The following is a 26,543-nucleotide window of genomic DNA, read 5'->3' as shown; positions in this document are numbered from 1 at the left end:
TTGTCACCCTTCCTGTGTAATTTATTCTTCCGAATCTGCGACTCAGTCAATGTCGCTGATAACTCGATTGCCTGACGGAGTGTGGTAGGGTTGCTACCAGTGATAATATCTTGTACCGAGTCAGGCAGGCCGTCGATGTACCTTTCGATAGCCTTGTCGAGTGGGGCGACCATAGTCGGGAAAAGTAGACTCAACTCCTCAAACCTATCAGTATATGCCATGTGCTCGCCACTATCTTGCTTCAAATCATCAAACTCTTTCTCCAACGCTCGTTGCTCATGACGAGGACAAAACTCCCTCATCATAAGAGCTCTTAGTTCAGCCCACGTCTGTGCTAGAGCAACTTCTGCACCACGGTCTCTCATTACCCCATTCCACCATGTAAGAGCCCTCTTCTGAAACACGCTTGAAGAAAACTCGACCTTGCGATTATCCGGACACTGCACGTGGCGAAAAGTATTCTCGATGCTCTTGAACCATTGAAGAAGCCCAGTTGCTCCCTCAGAACCACTAAACTTGAGTGGTTTAGCTGAGTTAAAGTTCTTGAAATTGCATGTACCATTGTTGTTGTTGTTGGCTTGGTTCCATTGAGCAAAGAGATTTGGGAATTGAGCAGCCATCTGCTGCGCAATAATTTCTGCCAGCTCGGCAGTTGCTATCTGGTGTTCGCGTCGAGGAGGCATTCTAAAAGAGGAAAACATGAAAGGAAACGAGTGAGATGATTGGATGAAGAGAATGAGATGAAACAGAATCAACAAAAGCAAAGATGGTGGTTACGCATCGTAAAGCAAACAAGCGACACGAAATGTCTAGTCAAAGTAAGTGGGTCAAAAATAATGTATCGCGAAGACATGTTTGCCTATAAGTGAACACTCACCCCGAGAGTTCCCAGGTAAGAGTGACTGGTCCGATTATGTGGATTTGTACGAACACTCTAGCCTTAGACAGAAAACTCAGGGTACAGGCATTCACTCTTCCAGTTCGCACGTGTTCACACTATTAAAGCCCAAAACTTTGACGAGACTTTTGAAAATCCAAAGGGGTTCAAAACCTTATAACAGAGGGTTCAAAACCTAGTAATCAATCATCCTAGAACAGATGATTAATTTTCAAAGCGGATTCGGAACCGAAGTTCCCGTTGTGGTTATCACCTAAGGATAAGTGAAGTGCATGTTTTAAAATCTAAACACAAGATAACTTGCGTTAGGGTCCTAGAAAGTTATAGTCTAGGTCAAAGCATTACTAATAACCTAATTCCCTATAACCAATGGCTCTGATACCAACTCTTCTGTCACACCCCGGCCGCGTATAACATGCAACCGCGGCGGAAACGCCGGGGAGTGTTGGGACAGAATTAATTGTTTCATAACCATGGAAATCAAAGTTACATTTTATTTATTAAACAATAGTAGTACATTGTCTTAAACAGGAAAACAAAGAGTTTATAACATAACTAACTAAGTCTATCTTCATTTTTAGTCTCTAAGGCACAGGTCCGCCCTAGTGTCACTATTGTCATCCTACACGATAGCTCCTGAAAACACATGTGAAAGTAGGTACGTCAGCATAAAAATGCCTGTGAGATACATTGGTTTTGTGAAAACGGAATTCATGACTTATGTTTGAGAAGATGTTTAGTCACAGTCAGTCATGAACCTTGTAATTTGTCTTGCTTTGTAAACCATTTGAAAAACGATAATATCAGATGATATGTATAGATAAGTGTAAGGTTAAACGAGTAACCAAGTAAAATGAGTTGAATAAGATAAGTTGTTTGTAAAAATAATGTCTTGTGAAGAGTATGTTATTTGTGTAAAATGTAATGTGTCTAAACTGAAATGACTTAGATAACGCTACGATATGTAATATTATACAAGCATTTATATATAGGAAGTACCAGCGGCGTATCCACCATGTTTGTATCATATTACATACGCCACGTTACTCCAACCATTTACCCAAACCAACCACCATGTAAATTGTTCATGTATAAATCAACAGTCAAGTGTTATTGTGTAAACCATATCGAAATGTCTATGTTCAATGTAAACCACCAAGTATGTATATCAATGTCAAAATGTTTATGTTTAATGTAGATCATGTAATGTGTACCCAACATATATCTTGTATGGTAAGTGAGATGTATCAACTAAACCATATGTAAAATGCACAAAACAAGGTGTTGAAGTAAAACATGGTTTAAATCAACGTTATGTTTTGTGGAACAATGCATGCTCTACTGATATAAACATTTATGCGGTATTGTGAAATATGCATACATTCAAGCCTTGAGACTGTGGCGATAAACCCTTAAACAAATTAAAGGTTTATCTAAGTTATGTATATCGAATTCGGTCATTCCTTCCAATCCAAACAAACCCAGGATTTCAGGAACGGGAGTTGTCAATTCCTATGGTACCACTACCTACTAACGAATGGCGTGATCAATGTTAATGAATGTATTGTTCCATGTTAAACAAACCAAATGTTATACCAAAATGAAGGCAAGTGATGTAAACAATTGTACTAAGTATGCACACAATGGGCATAAATAGCATGAAATGCAATGTGAAACAATGTACTAAGTACGCACACAATGGGCATACATAGCATGAAATGTAATGTAAAGCAATGTACTAAGTACGCACACAATGGGCATACGTAGCATGAGATGTAATGTAAAGCAATGTACTAAGTACGCACACAATGGCCATACATAGCATGAGATGTAATGTAAAGCAATGTACTAAGTACGCACACAATGGGCATACATAGGATGAGATGTAATGTAAAGCAATGTACTAAGTACGCACACAATGGGCATACATAGCATGAGATGTAATGTAAAGCAATGTACTAAGTACGCACACAATGGGCATACATAGCATGAAATGTAATGTAAAGCAATGTACTAAGTACGCACACAATGGGCATACATAGCATGAAAGGTAATGAAATCATGTACTATAATGTACTAACGAACATAGCAGGTATACGATGTGAAAACATGGAAAGCATGAAAGTAACAAGTAGGCACATGTGTTTCACCCCAAAAACAATTTGGAAAACAGTAAAAGAGGGGTTCAATGTACTCACCTGAGATTGCTTTGAATTTCTTGTGTAATAATCACACAATGCTAGAGATCACGGGATATCAAACGGCACCTAATAGGTAGCTATATTAATATACCGGACCAAAATCGGGAGGATCGGATAGTATGCGGGTTCGTAAACCAAACGAGAATGGAGACTCGTGAAATATGGTTTAACAAAGCCTACATACTAAAATGAAACCTAACCTAAGTGCTTACGACCCATTACGACCCGTTTAGGTAGCTTATGCTACCTTAACGCGTCGTTCGCGTAGAACGCGTTTGGAATGCCTAACATCGTGGCCATAAGGTATAACCTCAGAAGGTTATAGCTATGGTCACCTAATGTGTTTGGTAGGATCCTAATGATCGACCAAATGGGTCGAGTTTGAAAGTATAAGCGATGGTTTAGATCGCTTACCTTACGACCCTATATAAGCACTATACTAAAAGTGACGAGCTAAGCATGTTAGAACATGCTTAACTAAGTTTAGAAAACAGGTTTGGCATCAAAACAAACGGCTTTGATGCTCACGAGTAGTTTGGTTACAAAATACGCAAGAATGTGCATTTTGGACGAAACTACGACTCGTCACTGAGCCTAGATAACGTGGTAATCAGTAGGTATAGTCACTACAGACTATAACCATCGTGATCACGCTCACGTTATGAAGTTCCAATGAACTTCGTGTTGACCATAGGCTGGTCACACAGAAAGTCAAACAAAACTTTGACTTTTGGACTCGAAAAGCGAATAAAAGAACGAAAGAACACTTACGAAGGGTCCCCGAATGCTAATCTAGATCAAAATGGCTCAGGTATGAAACAAAGGTTCCAACTTAGAGCTTTTGATCAGATTTTTGTGGGTTTTAACCAAAGGGGGGTATTTATAGGAAAAGTAAGGCCGTTAGGATCGTTTCTTGAATATCGTGCCACGATCTTATGCGCACACTTGTCAAGATGTTGTGGTGGCTCAAAATGACCCCTAGCTCCTGAGATTGTGAAAGGGCATTGCCCTTTGGAGTGTTTGAAAGGCCAATCTTAGCAAGAAAACAAAGTTTCTGCTACTGAAGGGGCCATGCGGCCCGCATCAGGATCAGACAAAACTCAGGCGGGCCGCCTGGCTATGTCTGATCTGCACAAAGTTTCAGAAATGGCAGTTTTGGTCCCTGTTGCATGTTTAAGCCATTTCCAACACTTCTAAGGCCCGTAAAGCTAACTTCAAGGCCCTAAAATGATGCCTAAACATTGTGGACATGAAACATGCTCAAAAATGTGTCGGATGTTGGTTCGTTTGGCCGTACGATCGCGATGTTCGGTTAATTACGACAGAATGCGCATAAGCGCGAAAAACGATCCAAATGACTCGATGAATGGATTTTTCTTATGCCAAACACTAAGGCATAATATAAGGATGCTTACATAAATTTTTGGATGTCCGGATGTATTCAGAACGTAAGTTATGCGCGAAAGTGCAAACTTGTGCACTTTTTGACACTTTTAGCCCCTGAATGATCCAAAAGTTTGTTTTAGCATACCAAACCCCTCAAAGCCTATTTCTAATCTATGTAAAGGATATTTATGGTATGTTTAACTTATGGACATGTTCCGGAATGTTCGTTACAGTTCGAATTGGCATACTTTCGCAGTTTGTCAAATTTAGTCCCTGTAAGCGAATTAACTTGTTTTTGCCATACCAAAGCCTTCAAAACTTATTTCTAAGTTATGTAAAGGTTATTTAAGGTATGTTGATTATATGTTGATGTTCCGGAGTATTTGTCGCATTAAACTGAGTACGTTTACGCACCAGTTTGCGTGTAATTCTCCAGAAAGCGATGTAGAGTTTGAATTTGAACAAAAGTCAAAACATGAAAAATGAAAAACACAACCAAACAAACATTGGGATCAAATAACATTGTTTTATTGATAATAGAACTGTTCATAATGATTACAAGCACAAATGTTACATATATAAAACGCAATTATCAGTTTTATTTCTTTCATAAAACGCAATGTGTACTTTGTTTGAATGAAGTTTTATAAAACACAATTGTATGTTTTATTACCTTCATAAAACGCAATTAATATTTTAATTTGTTTATTGTTATGCAGGCTTTCACATTGAATGATGAGGAAGAAAAAATGATAGAAGAGTTCACAGAACATAGAAAAAATTCTTCAAGGTGTAAAGTTAAAAAGCATAAACGATTTTAAAATTATCCTTGTCCCTATTCTCCATGTGGAGCATTTCTTTGTGATCTCATTCAATCTTGAAGAGAAACAAATATTCATCATTGACAACAGTGCAAAAGATGTTACAAATAAACAAAAATATGGTGATGTGCCTGAAAAAACAGTAAGTTTTCCGACTTATGCTTTTAAAACACAATATAAACCACCTAATCTTTTTGTTTTTTTTTTCTGTAGAGGAATGCTTTGGCAGGTTACCTTAAATCTGTTGGTCATCCAAATGCAGATGATATAAAGCACAAAGAACCTGTTAGAATGGAGATGAAATGAAGGAAAAAAAGGTAACGACATTGACTGTGGTATATTCTGTATGCGTCATATGGAATGTTATAACGGTGAAGAAGTCGAAAAATGGAATTGTGGGTTTCATGAGAAATATGAACAACCTGCAATTATCAAGAAGGGTAAAAACAAAAAACAAGTGAACAAGCAGACAGCACAACTTGAAGATTTAAGACGAAAGTTTATCGCAAAGATATTATTGCACGATCTCAACGAACGCAAAGATTATGCTATTGAGGATTCAAGGAAGTTTCGCAACCTCAATGCAAAACTTAAAAAAACTTTCTTATGACACTAGTTTAGAAAGGATTCAAGATAGGCTTACTCTTGCTGGTTTATGAATCTATCTTGTTTAAAACAATTACTTAGATTTAGAAATGCTAGTCATTATAAAACGCAAAATTTTGTCTTTTATTCTAATTTATCATATAACGCTATATTTTGTTGGTATATCTTGTTTAAAACAATTACTTAGAGTTACAGATGCTACTTATTGTTTGTTATTATAAAACGCAATACAATGTCTTTGTTTATTTTTCATGTCTTATCATATAACACAATGATTCAAGATAGGATTGATATTTTATAAAAATTTGTACAATTTATCAATAATTTTTTTTAAATAATATGTTTTAAAAAAAGGGTACATAGATATTGAAATGCTATTATGCTAAAATGCAACATTTTATTTTATACACTTGTTTGTCTTTTTGTAATATTATAAAACGCAATACAAACTATTTCTTATTTTTCATATGCTATCATATAACGCAAACTTATTTTTTTATAAATATGTTATTTTTTTATGAAATATTTATTATATAACATTATATTTAAAAAAGTACATAGAAATTGAAATAACAGTATGCTAAAACTCAACATTGTCTATTTCATTATTGTTTGACTTAGGTTATTTATTATAAAACGCAATACAATCTGTTTCCTAATTATTCATGTCCAAACATATAACGCAATATATCTATATAAAACGCAATAAATCATTTTTTTTACTGTTTCTATAACGCAAAAAAAATATAGAATTAATGACAATCATAAAACTACTATTTTATACTCTTTCTAAAACGCAATGTTGTACAATAAAAATAATAATAATAGACGAAATGATAAGACAAAAAAAACTGACACCTTAAAGACAAAAGAAATTGATAAGACAAAAAATAATAATCATTATTATCATATAAAACTTAAAAAGCTTTTTGGATTCCTGATAAAAAACTGTATGATTGAACAATCAATTCAAAGAAAAAACAGAAATATAATCATTATTACCACACTTAATACCAATCCCTCGACCAATCCATTATATAAGAACAAAAATCCTAAACTATATTCACATTCCTCATACACCAATACCCAACCACAAACACACACAAATGGCTAATCAAGAATTATCAGTTTGGTGGGTTCAAAGAGAACATTTCGTTCTTCAGTTTCTTGATGGTCACAAAATAAGATACCATTCCATTGCTTCTGTTCTAGAAAACTGCAATGAGAATGTTTTGAGAAAGATCAATGAACTAGGAATACCACCAGCATGTTACACATATCAGACAGCCGAACTATTCAAAATTCTGCACAAAAGGTATGGAAAACCGAATGAAATGGCAATTGAAGACACACAAGTTACATCTTGGGAGTTCATTGAAGACACTTTCAAAATTTTAGTGACTTGGGATAATGGCGATGTGGAGCTATACGACCCAAAAGACATATCTTCCAGTGAGGATATAAGCTTTTTGAAGTAGTTGTCTGAAATTCCAATCATTAACAACTCTGCAAGCAAATTTGCAGAGAGGCTCCAGAAGGCAATAAAATCACAGGTTGAACTTTGGACTCAATCTGAAAGTGATGAGGAAATCCCAAATGGAAGCTTAGGGTACTCATCTGAAGAAGAAACCAACTTTGATCTATGATGCTGATGGTGCTTTCCAGTGGTTGTGGTTTGTTATGCTAGTAATTTTTATTTGATGTTTTTAGGGTACTAGAACAAAAATGATGGAAGTAAGTTTGTTATGATTGTAAACAGGTGATGATAGTGTTTTATCCATCATCTTTGTTTTTAACTTTTATCATCTACATAATGCAATATTTAAGATACCCGCTTGCTGTTCATGTTTAATTTGTTCTGTGTTCAAAAAGTAATATCAATTCATTGTTGTTATCATAAAACGTAATAAACAAAAAATTCTACTTGCTGTATATTGTTGTTATCATAAAACGCAATAAACAAAAAATTCTACTTGCTGTATATCGTTATATGTATAAAACGCAATAACAATTCATTGTTGTTATCATAAAACGCAATTAACAAAAAATAGCTGATATTTATGTAGGATATCACAAAATGCAATAACAAAAATAGCTGAAACCTATACATCATAAAACGCAATAACAAAGGTTTTTTTTTCTTTTTTATTAATATCAGAATTTTTATACGAACTTACATTGTATTGCTAGACCCTATAGCATTAGAAGAAACCTTCTCTTTACATGTACGACTGTTATGTCCTTTTCCACCACATACACGACACAATTTCTGGATCTTTGATGATTTCTGAATTGCAATCTCACGATTAGACTTAATCCTTTTTTGTACACCGCATCGTTTGTCCTTATTTTGATCGGGACACGAATCATAGAATCAGACTTTTCTAAGTTCCCTCCCATATCAGCAAACCTATCTTTGCAACTAGGAGGCGGCGCAGCGACCATGACCTCATCAGCTTTATCAATATAACCTTTAATATGATCTCTATAACGACACAGCTCATCTAAATCCCCAACCAACCTATTAACCACATATTCATTTGCTACAACGATTTCTCTAAAAACTTTATTAATGTCACTACTCCTACCAGTTTCATCAAACCGAATATTACAATGAATTGAGCCATTCGAAACAACATCTCTCATCCATCTTCTAAGAACATATCTTCTAGGAAACTCAGTTATATCATCATACCGTAGAACATAAAATATATGGCGGCACAATATACCAAATTATTCAAACCGTTTGCAAGTACAGCTTATACTTAAACCATCTTCTTGTTTGTTGTATTGAACCTGTAATAAAAATTAAAATACTATATAAAATTAGTGAGATGTAATATAAACGCAATAAATACTAAGAAATATAATAAAAAAATTAAGCACATGATCATATAATATTAAAACGCAATAAACATAATGATAAAACACAACTAATGATGAAAAACATAAAATGCAATAGATGTTTAAAACAATATTAATTTAAAAAATTACCTTGAATAAAGATGTGCATGGCTGTTTGAAATCCTTTATTTCATAATATTGAACATCACCCACAGTATCATGAGTCTTTGATATACACTTTGTAATGGCAGCATCAATTTTAATCTGAATATCTTTAAAAATTGTTTTGGTATATATTTCTGATGCTTGTTTCTCCAATACAAAGTCACTCCAGATCTTAGACTGAATATACCTTGTATCATGATCATTCCTCCTATGCTCATGCCTTTGAAAATCCATTGCACTCTCAAAATGAGTGAAAAATTCAACAAGTTTACATCTTGGATTACAAAACTGACCAAAGAAGTAATTCTCGCTTTCACATCTAGACGTAATACGCATAAGACCAGCCAAATTCTCTACATGGTAATAAGAGGGTATCCAATCAAATCGAAGATCGTACATATCTTTTAACCATTCATGATTTTCCAATCCAAAAGTAGACATTATTGAATGCCACTCAGTTTCAAAATCTTCTGGAATAATAGTATCATTCCAAACAACACGAGTCATTCTTGTATTAAACTCAATGTTGGATGACAAAACAGGACCAACCTGTATAAAAAGCAATAAAATAATTAAACATAAAATGCAATAATTTAAACTATATAAAAAATTGCAATTTATAAGATCATAACATGTTTTCATTTATTCTTCTAATAAAACGCAATATCATGAAAATGATAAAAACTAATACATTATTGGTAAAACGCAATTGTATTGTTATATTAAAGCGCAATTCTATTGATAAAATTGTTTGGGGATCTTATTGTATAATACATAAAACGCAACAATAAACCTATATAAAAATTGCAGTTTAGATAATAAATTGCAGTTTAATACCTTTGTCTTCAATTTCTCCCATATATGCCACATACATAACCTATGTCTACTTCTTGAAAGAACATCTTTAATAGCTCTCTTCATTGCAGCATCGTGATCAGTAACAACAACTTTAGGATCATTTCCAAAAGCATTAACAAAGCACCTTAAAAGCCATCGATAAGAATCTGCAGTCTCAGAACCAAGTAATGCACCACCAAACGTGACATTCCAAAAATGATTATCAATCCCAGTAAATGGTACAAAAACCAAATCATATCTACATAAAACAAACAAATAATGCATTAGAAAAAAAAAAAGAAAACAGGAATATATAACGTAATAGAATATATAACGCAATAAAAGTAAAAAACTTACTTGTTTGATTTGTAAGTAGCATCAAAACCTACTATGTCACCAAATACTGTATAATTTGTTTTTGATTGCTCATCAGCCCAGAAAAGTCCTTTCAATCTTCTATCCTCACCAATAACATAATCACATGTAAAACCAGGAGAACATTCTTTCTTCCTAATAAAACGCCTAACTACCATTTCTGTATCATACTCACCTATGTAAAGATTCAAATCCCTTTTATAGTTCTTAAAATCAACTTTACTAGCACCAACTTCACCAAAACCACCATACATTGTTTTCATAATATTGAATGCTTTAATAGGTCCAACATTGATTGCAGACAATCCAGATTTAAAATTTCTTTAACATAATCAATACTTCTGGCAGCAGGCAAGAAATGAATATCTTCATCTTCAACAAAGATATGATTATGTTCTTCTTCAAAGTAGTAGATTTTAAACATATTATTATTCTCTAATATTAATTTCACATGAGCATTGCATCCAACTCTTTTTGAACCTCTACTACGTCTAACAATCTTTTTACTATTTTCATCAACTGAACCAGAGTCTATTGCTTTGCTAACATGAAATCCTTCTTTTGAGCAGACAATATATCTTATTTTCACTAAACCACCATTTTTCCAAGAAGTATATTTTCTTGCAGAAAAACCTACAGCAAGTGCATATCTCTGATAAAACGCAAAAGCCTCATCAAAGGATTTAAAAAACATTCCAACAGAAGGTCTAATCGATCCGCTGACTTTAGGTTTGTAAAACTTTCTTCCACTGTTTAAGCATACACGTTCCTCCCATTTTGAATTGTGATCTGAAATATTTAACAAGTAATTATAAAACGCAACACCTCTTATATAATCATGTTTTGAGTGTTAAATCTAAAAATATGTTATTCAAAATTGAAAAATTACAAACCTTTAAAGTTTGTATATCATCTAATGTGGTTAAAAGCATAAAACGCAATAAGTTCTAGTAAAACGCAACAATTGATAAACAAACAAAACAATGAATAAAACGAACAAATTACTGTTAAATTATACAACAATGACAGTTATGTGCTTTATATTAGAACAATTACAAATTTAAAGTTTGTATGCATATAATGTGAATAAAATCATAAAATGCAACAACTTCACTAAAACGCAATAACTGATGAACAAACAAAAATTAATAGAGCGATCAAATTATGTTAAATTATACAACAATAATAATTAAACTTATGGAAAATCAAATAATAATAACAGAAAGACGAATTATAAAACGTAAAAGATTGAATTTCGGCAAAATAACAAAAAAATTACTCAAAATTGAAGCTAAACTTACCAACAGGGTGTGCAGAGACAATGACGTTGTAGAATTGACGAACAAAACAAGATTATTGCTTGAAAAAAGGTGAATTTGCGATCGATTACGATTTAGGGTTATACAATCTCAGTTTTATTATGAAATTGATGATCTAAGAGAAAAGGTAACAAAATCTGGTATAGTATTAGAAAGAAGATATGATAATGTAAAATGACAAAAAAGCCCACGCGTCCAAAATTTTAAAAATTACAGATGAACGGCTAAGATTGCTTCCTATACTTCCTAGAGAAAATAAACTTGATATTTGATCCCCACCCAACACAACTAATATAGCAATTGAGTATAAACAAAGAATTGACATAAAAAACAACAATCACCAAGGTTCTTTTTCTTTTAACGACCAATGATAAAAGCTCGCCTCCCTTTCTATATATGTTCCTACTTTCGATCATGTGCCGAATTTTATAAAAAGCAACATAGATGATTCAAAATAAATATAAATTTTATTCCTTCTTGCTAATAGTCCATAACGGGCTATTGATTTGCCCGAGTTTCATTAATTCGTCCATCACACTCATCACAAGTTCAAGAAACATACCCTTTTCGTACTGCATATCCATCCCACCACCACTGCCACCTGGAGCCATCATTCGAGGCCTCGAAGGTGACAACAAAGGAAAAGCATTCGACATCCCGTTGCTATAATGAATCCCCATTAACCCTACATCCATCAGGTTTAAACCGTACCCATTTCTCCCAACCGCAAGTTCTAAGCTAGAACTCGTCATTCCGTGAGGCATGGAACCACCAAACGATGATAAAGGCCGACCCAAAAACTTATTAACAAGAATTGATATCCGGCTAAGTTTGTCTCTTAATCGGGTATTCTAGATTCTAAGATGATGGTCGTCGATAGATATGTCACCGAGAATCGCCTGGCCACCACAAGTTGTTGCAAACCGGAGCTCAGGTCGCTTCTTTCATCGCTATGTTTTCGATCCGAAGCTTATCGTTTTCTTGTTTCAAGATCGCATTTTCATGGCGCTCGAGTGGCGTCTGAACCAATGTAATCGAACAGAATAAGACTCGTTTATTTCAGGAGTGTGTGGTGAGACAATCTTGATTTTGCAACAAGTAGATAGAAGAAAGTTTTAAGGACCAATAATGCACAAAAGAAAGAATGGCGTACTCTGGAACAATGAATAAAGCAACAGACGCCTTTTGCAATTTTAATAGATGCAAGAAAAAAGCATAATACTTATGGAATTAGCCTAAAAAGAAAGTAATGCCAATGATAACACGTACCTTTGACAAGCAGCAAGACATCTTATACTCCAAACCATTGACCACATTAACACCTTCCATCGCAACAGACATCGCAGAAGATTCATCCATGTCTGAGAATTGACGTTTACTTCTGCATATAGTTAGAATTATGTTATCATGTAACACCCCGAAAATATAAAACTTTATGTTAAAATTTAAAGATTTAAAATAAACAAAGGTAAACTAACTAGGAATAAATAACCTCATTAGTCATAAGGCTAGAAGTAACAAGGAAATTTGGTTAAAACATTGAAAATATAAGTTGACAATAATAGGAGGGCCAAAAGTGTTAAGTTGGAAACTTGGTTTTTATAAAACAAAAATCAAAAACCCATACACACACTTATGTGTGTGTGTCTGGTCGAACTAAACACAGGGTTCCCCCACAAACCCTAGTTCCTGCAATTTTCACCAAATTGGGAGCTCTAATCTGTTCCAAATCGATTCTCAAGCACAAATTCGTGATCACCTCGTTGAAACGATCAGAAGGTATGCTAAATTTTATCATTTGGTTTCATCTCAAATTCTTGGTAAATTGTGAAATCAAAATTAGAGCTTGATTATGTGATGTTTAGATGAAACTTGTAATGAAAAAAAGTTTAGGAGTGAATCCTAGCTGATAATTTGCAGAAAATATGTTTAAATTTATAAAACTCATGATAATCTATTCATAGGTTAAATGGGTTTTACAAGATAGGATGAACACAAGAATTATAACTATCAAAAGTAGTATTACTTGATTTTTATGTGATGTTTTGATGTTAGTATGCATGTTTGACATGATGGAATCAAAATATGTGATTGAAATTGGTGAAAATAACAAGTTATGAACTTGATTCTAGTTATGTAAAAATTAGACCCACTAGGTGTTCGTTAAAATGCCTAAGTGAGGAATGAAATATTAAAAATCCAATGAAAACGCATGTTTGATTTTTATGGCAAATTATGTGTTAAAGTTTATAAAAAGGGTTCTAAATTGATTGTCAATTGAACTCTCTAGGCAAAGAATCTGGATCGTCGAGTGGACAAGCCGGAGGGGATACACGCTTGAAAGGGGTGCTCTAAAGGTACGCGACTTTAGTCCCGTTACATTATGCATAAAAGTTTGGATTTAGTTTGTTAATGGTGTCATAGTGTAGTATGTGTATTTGGTGTGTCACTAAAGTGGCGAAACTCACTTGACAATCAAACGGGTCAAAATAATGGTTGGAAATAGTTTGGCTTGTCATTAAAGTGATGGCCTTCACTCGACAACCAAACGGGTCAAAACTATGTCTTTAAAAAAATCATGTGTGTAGAGACTTGGAGGTCTCATATTGTGCTAGCATTAGATAGCATTACACCAATAAATTGGTTATGCTAAGTTCAGTTTACGAATCCGAGATATCGGGTCAAACAGTAGAAATCAATTGTAAGTGTTGCATGAAGCGGCATGCTTGAATTTTAAGAAAACAAGCATGAAATTCTAATGCGAGCGTAAAGCCATGTAATGGCGCGGATACGCCAAGATTTGCAAGCCCGGGGATTTGGGTGATTAAGTCTAGAATACCCAAGAACTGAATAGAGAAATTATGCACACATAGCTAATGGATCGAATAATTGAAACAAGGATTTTGTGAACCGTTGTTCGTAAAATGGGTTTCGTTATGTGAAATTTACATGATTAAATCCGTAATTTTATTACGGACGCATAGGAAAAAGAATCGACTAAAACGGACAAGCAGGTAAAAATTTATGCTAGTTTAAAGTTAGATTTTTTACAAATTTCGGAGCTGGGAAAATATGCAGGTCCAGGAACCGGACCTGTTGGAAAACGTGCACCCCGCGCCACGCGACGGGGTAACTAGATGCTGGCACGACACGCGGGGCCGCCCACAGCACGCGAAGGATACACTTGAGTCTGTCGCGTGGCGCGACAGACCAAAAATCAAGATTTTTTTTTTTTGTTATGCGTATGCTATTGGGGCTTGTCTATGCTTATTATAACGTTGTGAAAACTAATAATTGGTGTGGTTTTGACCTTAGGTAATGCTCATTTCATTTCGGATGCCGATCAAGCAAGAAATCAAGAACCGAACACAAGTTTTGAAGCTTCCACACTAATCTAATCATGTTTAGACAATGTTGTTTTGTAAACACTACTAAATGTCGAATGTTTTAAACTAGCTAGTTGGTTATGTTAAAACACTATAACGATGTACATCTTAGTTTATTAACTAAGTTTTTGTTAATTATGCATTTTTTTAAAAGTGCGTATTTTATAATAAAATAACAAATAAATAAGACGAGTGTTACATATCATTATAAAATAAACTGGCGTTTGCATCCTGTCAAACCAAGAATGCTCATATAGAAGTGTTAAATCGTATTCCATGATAATAGGTTCAGTTTTCTAATTTAGAGTAAAATGTCATTTTCATCCTTGAGGTTTGGCCAGTTTTGCGACTTTCATCCAAAAGTTTGTTTTTTCCACATCTGGATCCAAAAGGTTTGAAATCTTGCCATTTTCATCTGGCTTGTTAACTCCATCAATTTTTCTCTGTTAAATCAAAGGTATTTCCATCTTTTTTGTTAACTTATAGGGTTTGAATACTTGTACGTTATGCTAAATGCTTGTACATAAAGTGAAAAAGACTGAATTGCCCCTTAAAAATAACAAATAAAGACAAAAATACCCTGACTTAACGGAGAAAAATGGATGGAGTTAACGAGTCGGATGAAAAAGGTAAGATTTCAAACCTTTTGGATCTAGATGCGGGAAAACAAACCTTTAGACAAAAGTCGCAAAATTGGCCAAACCTCGGGGACGAAAATGGCATTTTACTCTTTAATTTATTGAGCTAGAGGGAGTGTTTCCACCTCTGTAACATAATGCCAGATTCTTTTTTTCCAGACACAACAGAAAGAAAATCATTATGAAGATAAGCGGCAAATTTGGGGTCCACAGAAACCGCAACTGCTTCAGCCTTTTCATTCAAATCATCCATCAGCTGGATAGTTAAACAACTAAGTCCAGAAGACTACAAAACATAGAGAACAAATAAACCAAAAACGCTTACAAGCAAAATAAAAAGAAAAAAATTACAGAGGAAACACAAAAAAAGCTTACACATTGAAATCTGAATATGTTTCCTTCATGAAGAAAATGATGTGCATTCTCGTAGTATACAGAATCAACAAACTTATCAGGTGTTCGCAAGCTTTCATACTCGTATAGGTTTAGTAATTTGTTGTCCACCTCGTCTTCTGCAACAATTTGAAGTTGCATCCATAAAGGAGTAGTCAGAACCTTTCCAACAGACATTAATGAACATGAGAAATTTCATATACATCCCACATAACTTACAATATATATATATATATATACACATATAGTAGGAATGCCTGCGCGTTGTGGCAGGTTCGTCTGTTTTGTCACTATCATCTAAATGACTTAACGGGTTTCGTTTCCTCGCAGCCGCATAACAGTCCAAAACTTCCTTTATGAACATCGAACACTCACCTTTATAAAACTTGGCCAGAGAATACCAAGCCCAAGAGTTCATCTGGTCTGCAATGCTTCGGTCAAGAAACTTCTGACTACTGGTCCAGACTTGCCACCAAGCCGTATTAAAACCATAGTCATGAAAAGAAGATAGTAGAACACCCGCGTAATGAGGTAATGTTGACAATTTAGGTATTTAACTAATATTTATTTATCTATTTTGGGATACCCGAGTTTGGATTCAAATGGTTGGGTACCCGGAAATATGCTAAACAAGGCTAATCAGATCAACCATCTGCCTGCTCAATTTGACCCGAGTCCAACCCAAGTGCTTGTTAAAAAGTATCTATTTTGTCATTTACATATTCATTCAATCATTCAACATTATTAAGCAAAATAACAAGGAGTATAACAGAACAATTTCATACTTTCTTTAACCAGGAGTATAACCAGAATGATTCACATTTCTAAAATGAAAGTTACTCACCAGAAAAGCCATGCTTTTCCTTGTTATCTCCCTGCAATTATTTAGAACTGTAAATGAGAGTTTATAAAAAAATGTGAAAATAAGAAGCAGAGTATAACAGAACAATTTCATACTTTCTTTATATCAGATTTCTCTTCCCTGTCAGCATGCTTTAAAAGTGGTAAAGATTTCCTTTAAAATACAAAATTGAAACAATTAATTCAAGGACATTAGCATGTTGATTAAAAATATAAGTAGACGCTGTGAAAATAGAAAACTTTGTGGTGGGCAATATGCCCATGCAGATTTCCTAAACAAATAAATAAAATGGATCATAATTCATAACAACCATAATAACAAATTTTGGGGGTTTCATCTTCGATCAACACCAACATGATATAACTATTAACCATCGTGTGTGAAATTATAGTTAGGATAATGAAAAGGAAAAAAATAGCATACCATGAAGAGGATGAAATTTGCAAGGAAACAGACTGAATCGAAACAATATGTACTGAGGTGGTTTATCACCCCAGTTCATTCAAACCCTAATTTGTCGGTTGATTGATGTTGATACGTTAGGCAGAGGGTTACTTGAATATCAAGAAAGCAGCGGAAACAGGAGAAGGGGAGCTGATAATCGCGTGATTGATGTGTCCATTTCACCGCCGGATATGGCCACCGGAAATACGTCTGTGTCCCCCTTTTCTCTTTTTCTATTTTATTGATGGGTGGGTTTTGAGGAGCGAAGTAAGGGTCATAAAGAGGCAAAGCCATGTGATTGTGATGAAAGCACATTCAATTTCCCTTTCGATGGTGTCTATATGTATAAATTGAACATGATTGAAGGAACTGAATAGATTAGAAACCGAAGCATTCAATAGGAAGGCTGAAATCCCCCAATTAACCCTCTAGTGTCTTAAAACTTTAGGTTAAATACAGATTTAACCCCTCTAAAATGGCTTACTCATCCTTGTACATGGTGCTTGATAACTTGTATGCATGGTAAAATTACAATCTTATCCATCACATTTGCTTTATATAGTTATATAGATATATAGATAAATTTAGAGAAAAACCCATAAACTAAAATGAAAAAGGGCTCTAGTGGTTGGGGCATAGAATTTTTAAAGTACAGGTCAAGTGGCTCTTGACAAACAAAAAAAAATTAAGTTTTTAAATCTTGAATGCAAGCTTAAAAACCAAATTATGGTTTTAAATTACTGTAACGTATCACATAGCCTACACTCGCCCACTCAGCCTCTGAACTCCTAAAAGCAACAATAAACCATCGCCATCAAGCCAAGAGAGTAAGTATCGGAATAGGCTTACGTCTCGGTGGGGAATTCGAGGAATTCGTACAACATAAATATTAAATTTGTCTTTCTGGTAGGTATATATACTGTTCAACTGAGGGGGGGGGGGGGCAGTTGGGTGACCCTAATTGTGGGGCATCCTGACACATTCTTAGCCATTTTTTAATCATTAAATATTGTATGCGTGGAATTGTTGATAGATCTATCGGGTTGACCACCCCGTGTGAACGGTAGCTCCGTCTCATTTAAGCGACGAATTTACATTCTCTAAGTTGTGTCTGGCTTGATTAAAACCTCATTGTTGCTATATAGCTCGTATTGTCTTGCAAACTTACAAATCTAAACGATTAGATTTAAATTTAATACATTAACCTTGGGAAAATGATCTATTACAGGCTTTCTACAAAATATTTAAATCTGAGTTGTGACGAATTTGCTTGATCTCAAGAGAGTAAGTATCGGAATAGGTTTACGTCTCGGTGGGGACTTCGGGGAATTCGTACAACATAAATATTAAATTTATCTTTCTAGTAGGTATATATATTGTTCAATTGAGGGGGGTAGTTGGGTGACCCTAATTGTGGGGCATCCTGGCGCATTCTTAGCCATTTTTAATCATTAAATATTGTATGCGTGTAATTGTTGATAGATCTATCGGGCTGACCACCCCGTCGTGTCACACCCTCAAAATCCACAAGCGGAGTATCACCGTGAGGTGTGTGACTGGCCAGGATCATACCACCAATCATACTGAATGAGAAGTAAAATAAAGTAAAACCATCACAATCAAAATGTTTAGCATTCATGCAAGCAATATCCCAAAACCAAGTTTAAGTGTTAGCGGAAGAAAAAAATTTAAAACCCATAAAGCAGTTTAAAAGTCATAATGTTTATTATTAGGAACCCAATAGTTGGTTCCTTGCCACAACGCCCACTCCTCGTGCAAGCTCCAGCCATGTACCTAACGACCTGCAAAGCATGCAGTAGTGTGTCAACATAAAGTTGGCGAGTTCACAGTTGTTTGTTTAGTATAGTTCCAAAAACCATAAGTTATTACGTTCCTTTGTTCTTTATAAAAACATGCCATGGGGAGCTACCACACTGTTTTAAACCACTAGACACGTACCATACCGACTACTGACTAAAGTTACGTTGAGTGCCCTGAGTCAATGTCTATCATCATTGATGTAGGATCGTGTACAGACCCGAACGAGTCGTTCAGAGGAGTTTTGATCATTTTCAGGTGCGGAAAACAAGAAACTGACTTCGAAACAGCAAGCAATTCACTTTAAACACACTTTTGATTAATATAACAGCTTGTACAGTCACAAAACACACCAGCAGCACTTCGGTATGAAAATTCTGAATCGATACATCTGATTACGCTTGAACAACTATATATAGGGCAGAGGTTCCGCTTGAAGTGACATGATTCATTTCAAGCGGAATCATATAAATGTGATTTCGCTTGAAACTGATCAATGTCAATTCAAGCGGAATCAGTAAGTTCAAGCGGAATCACCACTTTTAACACTAAAACTTCCTATTTTCTTGTACAACATGCCCTGATCTAATCTATCTTGTCTAAGACTCGATACAAGACGAAGTCGACAGATGCATGCACTAACAGACTCCCCCTCAGATGTTGACGAGTCTTACAGTGTCGAGTCTTTGCAACTTCAATCTTTATCAGTCTCTGGGCTTTACTTTCTCTATCAGCATCAACAGACTCCCCTTAACAATCTACTGGCATTCCTCAAGTTCATCAGCATCATCTGCCTCAGGATCGTTGTCACACCCCGATATTCACACGTTTCACCGGTGGGCCCGGTGGGGGATTATCGTGACGTAGTTGGTAACATTACAGTCAAACAACACAATATTTAAATGCACAGCGGAAGCAAAAGATAGATACATTGTTCAACAGGGGATCAAAAATAATTAGGAAACATTTTTCAACAGTATGACATCCAAGCTCGTGAGACTTATTGAGGACGCTAGGAGAAAGCCAGCCTAGTTCGCTTAGTACCTGCACTTAACCTTTTTGGGAAAATATGTCAGTTTACACTGGTAAATACATTCAACCGACTCAGTTTGAAAAGTTTAATAAAATTTATTTGAATGCACGTGGCACAAACTTTTATAACTTGGGATAATTATTTGAATATAATACTTGTAAACGAATTACATGTTCCTTATGCGTTCAGTAGCCCGATCCGTAGACCGGGTTAAATATCAATAGACACACCACATTATATATTCATTTATGCACAGACGGGTGTACGCCTACACCCCGTGCTCAAGTCGAGGCCATCTCGTAAGATGATGCCAAGGATATCCGGGACATGGTCATTAACCCTCCAAAGGCTTTAAGCAAACAAAACATTTCAAAACACAGCATATCTGTGATTTAATCTCTAATTGATTAAAGATTCAATGCCGGACCAAGCGGTATTTTATATACCGTACCCCAAGCCAGTATAAAGGAAAATAAGTTAAAAGTATTTACCTTTGCAAGTATCAATCACAAATAGCAAGTGCAGGTAGCTTTTACCGGGTCTCCTATTCTGGAACGAAGGTTTATAACAACCTATTAGAATCCTAACGGGTCTTTTATTAAGCCTAAACTTAGACCGGTTAGTTTTAACGGAAGATACGGTTTGAACGCACGATTAGGCGAAGACCGGAATAGAATGTGATTTAGACCCGACAAGTTTGAACACTTGTTTAATATGGATAATCTAACCACATTCTGGATTTTGAGATAAAACCGACAGGGTTTGACCCATTTCGGCTAATTTATGTAAACTAGTTACATAAACTGAACCGAACGCGTAAGTAGCGTAACGGGTAACCGAAAGAGTCACTTACAGGTTTCCTAAGTTAATATGCCCTAATTATGTTGTGATATCAGTAGGATACCTTTCATTATGCCCAAAACGAGTTTAATCTCAATATAGGCCCCGTAGGGGTATTTTGGTCATTTTAAAGGTTATAAAAGAGATTAATTAAACTCCTGTGATTCGGGTTTGAATAAATCAGTAAAATAACTTATTTTAACAGGGTAAATCAGTTGGCGATAGGTCGTATGCGACAAAATAGTTTTAAAGCTATACTAGGCGTTTAATACGCGTAAAAAGCCATTTTAAGCGATTTCCGGGTTAAACAGGAAATCTGAGTTTTCTGATCAGGTTACTTAGTCCAAAATACTTTATTTATTATATAAAATCAGTAGCAATTGGATTTGTGTCAAAATACTATGTAGAACTCATTTTATGTCCGAAAAGGGTATAATCGGTATTTACCGAATCAATGCTATAACCTTAGGTTATGAGCAGGTTAAAAATAATTAAAGATCTTTAAAAATCTCAAAATATTATAGTACATCAGTGGGTAAAAGGTTTGGTGTCGAAAGTTGGGTTTAGATAGGCTTTATGCTAAGTGCGCCGTTTAATTAACAAAAGTTTCTTAATTGCGCTATTTAGCATAACTCCTATTCTAGACCTCTAACTGTTATGAAACTTTTAGGAACAAGCTTATAAATCAGTAACAGAGATTTTTGCTCTCTCACATTCCCAAAATTCTCGTTTTATGGACAAAACGGCATTATGGTCAACTTTTAAGCATTTAACGGAAATGTGCAAATGACTCGGGCATTCAACGAACCAGCCACAGAGGGTTATACTATCATGTAACCTGGTCCTAAGGAAGTCCTAAGGCATTTCTAAACTCTACTAAAATGGGTCAGAACTGAAGTCAAAGCAAAAGTCAAAACTTTGCGACTTTCGGTTCCGAACCGGGTCTAAAAAGGAAATTGTCGGATCAAACAAGTTTAGATCAGTTATTATACTTGTTATCAAGTTATATGAGTGATAAAATAGGTTACATGCCTTTTACATTGTTAATTATATGTAAATTCGAAAATTAAGCTTCTATTGACTTTTTCTAAACATCTTTGACCCGACATTTGATCTAGTTAGAGTGGGAATCAGAGGGTGCCCTTTTGAGGGTTTAATGCCCACATAATTACCAACTTATAACTACCTTTGAGTCGATTAATCACTGGACCAAAAATGATTAATCGTTAAGTCAACCGTTAATTACGACGGTTTGACTTTTAAGCTAAAACTTAGTAAAAACTCAACTAAGAATAGTCAAGCATACTTACTGAAGTCTAATGCACGATTAGGAAGGCTTAGGGAAGACACTTGCGCTCCAGAAAGCTCCACAAATGCAGAAGGAAGGAATGAACACAATGTTGCAACAATGTGGCTTTATATAGTGTTCTTAATCCATTGAGATCATGACAATTAGGTCTATTATTGATCCCAGATCATTTACAAGTGTTTCCTAGTGCCTAGGAACTGTTAGGGGTCGCCCATGTTGCTGAAAATATCGTTCTAAGTCGGTTAAATGTTTATAACAGCCAACAGCCAAGCTGCTGTCGCTGGACACCCCTTATGGACCGTAAGGCAGGACCTTTACGGTCCGTAAGCCTTTGCCAGAAAGCAAAAAAATTAACCTTTCATGCATTGAACATGCAACTTGCATAGCATTATTTTGAGCCAGGAAAATGTCAGTATGAGGCCTTTCTACCCATGCTTGATCAGTTGTGTCTACCTATCTTGCAATATTATTGGGTTGAACAATGATAATATTCACAAACGAAGGTTTTATTGAGCATTATTTTCATAGGATCCATTCTTGCAAATTTGGACATCCATTATTATTAGTGATCACCGGATTAGAGGTATACTAGATGTTTATTAATCATGTTAGGGTCTTGGGATTTATAATGAGGTCGTTCAGAGGTATAAATTAACATGTCGACGTGTTTAAAAATCCTGCCATACATCTTTAACTAAATCCGGGTTTATAATGTTTTTGTCGTATGTGACACGTGTCGTTATTTCATTTGACGGAAAATTTCGAGGTGTTACATCCTCACCCCCTTAAAAGAAATCTCGACCTCGAGATTTACTGAAACAACTGAGGGTATTTCTCTTTCATTGTGGACTCTACCTCCCACGCATACTCGGGACCTCTACGGGCATCCCATTTAACCTTTACAATCGGTACATGCTTCCTTCGAAGCTTCTTAACCTGTCGATCCTCGATCAACACAGGTTTTTCAACAAACTTCAAGCTCTCTTCTATGTGTACATCTGTGTGTGGTATGACTAGTGAATCATCAGCGACACACTTCTTCAGATTGCAGATGTGGAATACATTGTGAATACCACTGAGCTCTTCAGGTAAGTTTAACTTATAGGCAACTGATCCAACATGTTCGATGATCTCGAAGGGTCCTATGTATCTCGGGCTTAACTTGCCATTCTTACCAAATCGCATCACTCCCTTCCAGGGTGATACTTTAAGCAGTACCTTGTCACCTACCTCGAAGTTAAAAGGTTTACGCTTTAAATCTGCATAGCTCTTCTGCCTATCTCGGGCAGCTTTCAGACGGTCACGAATCTGGACAATCTTGTCCGTCGTTTCAAAAACTATTTCTGGTCCTGACAGTTGGACATCTCTAACTTCCGCCCAACAAACGGGCGTTCTGCACTTCCTACCATACAAGGCCTCAAAAGGCGCAGCCTTAATGCTGGTATGGTAGCTATTGTTGTACGAGAACTCGACTAATGGCAGGTGGTTATCCCAACTACCACCTAAGTCAAGTACGCATGCACGAAGCATGTCTTCCAAAGTTTGGATTGTACGCTCACTCTGTCCGTCCGTCCGTCTGAGGATGGTAAGCCGTACTGAAATTTAAGCGCGTGCCCAAAGATTGTTGGAAACTTTTCCAAAAATGAGATGTGTACCTAGTATCTCTGTCAGAGATAATAGACACAGGTACGCCATGTAGAGATACAATCTTATCTACGTACAATTGGGCTAACATGTCGGAGTTATAGGTCTCCTTGTCTTCGGCAGCTTGGTGATGAAATCCATCGTCACCATTTCCCACTTCCATGTGGGAAGTTCAAGCTGTTGTAGCAAACCTGACGGCTTCTGATGTTTAGCTTTGACTTGCGCACATGTCAAACATTTAGCTACATAGGTAGCTATAGACTTCTTCAAGCCTATCCACCAGAAGTTTGCCTTCAAATCCTGGTACATCTTGTCAGCTCTAGGATGAACTGAGTATTTGGAGCTGTGGGCTTCCTGGAGGATAACATCTCGAAGTCCTCCATAAACTGGAACCCATATTCGTCCATTTAACCTTAGAATTCCGTCCTTGCCATAGGATAACTGTTCTTCAGTTACTCCTAGCTTTTCATTAGGATAGTTAGCTTCTAGTACAGCTTCCTTCTGTGCAGCTAACAACCTTTCATTCAAACTATTCTTTATCTCGATGCTCTTGACATTAATTCTTATAGGCTTCACCCTTTCCTTTCGACTCAAGGCATCAGCGACTACATTCGCCTTGACAGGATGGTATCTTATCTCACAATCATAATCATTCAAAGTTTCCATCCATCGCCGCTGCCTCATATTCAAATCCTTTTAGTTGAACAGATGCTGGAGGCTCTTGTGATCAGAATAGATCACACATTTGATGCCATATAAATAGTGCCTCCACAGCTTCAGTGCAAATACAACGGCACCCAACTCCAAGTCATGGGTGGTGTAATTCTTTTCATGCACCTTTAACTGACGTGAAGCATAGGCAATAACCTTGCCTTTCTGCATAAGCACACATCCCATCCCGGTGTGTGATGCATCACAGTATACTACAAACTCTTCTATTCCATCAGGCAATGTCAACACCGGTGCATTGCTTAGCTTTTGGTTAAGGATATCAAAAGCTTCTTGCTGCTTAGGGCCCAAGTTAAACTTAATATTCTTTCTAGTCAAAGAAGTTAGGGGTGCAGCAATCCTTGAAAAATTTTCAATAAAGTGCCTGTAATAACCTGCCAATCCCAAGAAGCTGCGAATTTCTGTGGGCGTCTTTGGTTCTTGCCAATTCATGACAGCTTCCACCTTAGCGGGATCCACTTGGATACCACGCTCACTAACCATATGTCCAAGGAATTGGACTTCTCGAAGCTAGAATTCACATTTAGAGAGTTTGGCGTAAAGCTTCTCTTGTTGAAGTAGTGAAAGAATACATCGAAGATGCTTCTCATGATCAGCTTCGTTCTTTGAATAAATCAGAATGTCGTCAATGAAGATGATGACAAATTTGTCCAAGTATGGTTTGCAGACACGGTTCATGAGATCCATGAATGCCGCTGGTGCATTAGTGAGCCCAAAAGGCATCACTAGGAATTTGTAATGCCCATAACGAGTCCTAAATGCAGTCTTGTGTACGTCTTCATCTCTAACCTTCAGTTGGTGATAGCCTGACCTCATATCGATCTTAGAGAAGTAACTTGCCCCTTGATGTTGATCGAACAGATCGTCGATCCTGGGTAATGGATACCTATTCTTGATAGTGACCTTGTTAAGCTCACGGTAGTCGATGCAGACGCATCGATCCATCCTTCTTCTTGACAAATAAGATTGGTGCTCCCCAAGGAGACGAACTAGGTCTAACGAAACCTTTGGCTAGCAATTCATCCAGTTGTGTTCTTAATTCCTTCATCTCTGTTGGTGCCAATCTGTAGGGTGCTCTTGCAACAGGTGCTGCCCCAGGAATAATGTCAATCCTGAACTCTACTTGCCTATCTGGGGGTAAACCAGGTAGTTCTTCGGGAAAAACTTCAGGTTATTCAGAAATGACAGGGATATCTTCAATCTTGGGTTTCGGCTCATCGATAGTTACTTGTTCCATGTAGATGACACAACCCTTCTTCAGACACTGATAGGCCTTGAGCATAGATACTTGCTCCGGCAGTCCATACCAGGTATCTCCCTGAATGGTAAGTGACTCTCTAGACGGAGTCTTGATCACCACTTGCTTCTTATTACAGACAATCTGGGCCTGGTTATGAGATAACCAGTCCATACCCAGAACTATGTCGAAACCGGCTAACTTCAAAGGAAGTAGGGACAAAGGAAAAGAGTGGTTCTTAATGGATATGAAACATCCATCTAATATGGTTGAGGCGGTTTCTAAGGTGCCATCTGCTAATTCCACCTCATACTTCACACTTAAGGTTTTGACAGGTATATTCAGCAATTTGCAAAACTTATTATCTACAAATGATTTATCAGCTCCTGAATCAAATTGCACCCTTGCATAAACATCATTTATAAGAAAGGTACATGTGATCACGTTATCGTCCTGCACAGCTTCCTTTGCATCCATTCTGAAGACCCTAGCATTGGTCTTCTTCCCCTCATCAGCTTTCTTTGCATACTTTGGGCAATTTGTCTTGATGTGCCCCTTTTCATTGCAATTGTAGCATGTGGCGTCTTTCAGTTTCTTGCACTCTAGGGTTTTATGTTCTGTGGATTTGCAAATCCCGCAAGGCCTTGTCTGAGACTGGGATTTGGAGTCAAGTCTGCACTTCCCAAAGTGGTATTTCTGACAAGTCTTACACTTGGGCTTATCCCTAGATTGATGCCCATCCTTCTTTGAACCAAATC

General features: G+C 36.2%; 2 protein-coding genes and 1 long non-coding RNA gene across 9 annotated transcripts; 1 reads left to right on the top strand and 2 right to left on the bottom strand.

Moving 5' to 3' along the window:
• Positions 1–8,105: 8,105 nt before the first annotated feature.
• On the bottom strand, positions 8,106–10,043 carry LOC110888317 (protein FAR1-RELATED SEQUENCE 5-like). The gene is made up of 4 exons (XM_022135848.2): positions 9,759–10,043; positions 8,907–9,470; positions 8,656–8,708; positions 8,106–8,580 (listed from the first exon to the last, which is right to left on the bottom strand). Exons 1-4 carry the CDS (start codon positions 10,041–10,043, stop codon positions 8,106–8,108), a joined length of 1,377 nt encoding a protein of 458 aa, XP_021991540.2.
• Positions 10,044–13,019: 2,976 nt separating this feature from the next.
• LOC110892052 lies at positions 13,020–15,237 on the top strand. Its single transcript, XR_002565788.2, has 3 exons — positions 13,020–13,231; positions 13,743–13,809; positions 14,768–15,237. It is a non-coding gene; the product is annotated as an uncharacterized LOC110892052 (long non-coding RNA).
• Positions 15,238–15,449: 212 nt separating this feature from the next.
• On the bottom strand, positions 15,450–17,569 carry LOC110890373 (paired amphipathic helix protein Sin3-like 1). 7 transcript variants are annotated; one of them, XR_004871435.1, is made up of 6 exons: positions 17,155–17,569; positions 16,827–16,884; positions 16,714–16,744; positions 16,089–16,572; positions 15,852–15,988; positions 15,665–15,762 (listed from the first exon to the last, which is right to left on the bottom strand). XR_004871435.1 is itself a non-coding variant. In XM_022137974.2 (5 exons), exons 3-5 carry the CDS (start codon positions 16,723–16,725, stop codon positions 15,583–15,585), a joined length of 372 nt encoding a protein of 123 aa, XP_021993666.1. In that variant the 5' UTR covers positions 16,726–16,744; positions 16,827–16,884; positions 17,155–17,547; the 3' UTR covers positions 15,450–15,582. The 7 variants fall into 7 exon arrangements, 4 of the variants coding, with proteins under 4 accessions (XP_021993666.1, XP_035835224.1, XP_035835223.1 ...); XM_022137974.2 differs by lacking the exon at positions 16,089–16,572 and having other exon boundaries at positions 15,450–15,762; positions 15,852–16,031; positions 17,155–17,547; XR_004871434.1 differs by having other exon boundaries at positions 16,089–16,744.
• Positions 17,570–26,543: the final 8,974 nt, after the last annotated feature.

This window comes from Helianthus annuus, chromosome 11, assembly GCF_002127325.2.
Source record: "Helianthus annuus cultivar XRQ/B chromosome 11, HanXRQr2.0-SUNRISE, whole genome shotgun sequence".
Lineage (NCBI taxonomy): Eukaryota > Viridiplantae > Streptophyta > Magnoliopsida > Asterales > Asteraceae > Helianthus > Helianthus annuus.
The sequence above is the reverse complement of the archived record's forward strand: the minus strand, read 5'-3'. Positions and strand labels throughout refer to the sequence as shown.

Excerpts from the sequence above, each read along its gene's own strand:
- LOC110888317 (XM_022135848.2), bottom strand. The coding sequence starts at position 10,043 with ATGCATTATTTGTTTGTTTTATGTAGATATGATTTGGTTTTTGTACCA. Across the intron at positions 9,471-9,758 it reads GGGAGAAATTGAAGACAAAG|GTTGGTCCTGTTTTGTCATC; the intron begins GTATTAAACTGC and ends CTTTTTATACAG. Across the intron at positions 8,709-8,906 it reads CATGCACATCTTTATTCAAG|GTTCAATACAACAAACAAGA; the intron begins GTAATTTTTTAA and ends TTTTTATTACAG.
- LOC110890373 (XM_035979330.1), bottom strand. Across the intron at positions 15,763-15,851 it reads ACATATTCAGATTTCAATGT|TCTTCTGGACTTAGTTGTTT; the intron begins GTAAGCTTTTTT and ends TATGTTTTGTAG.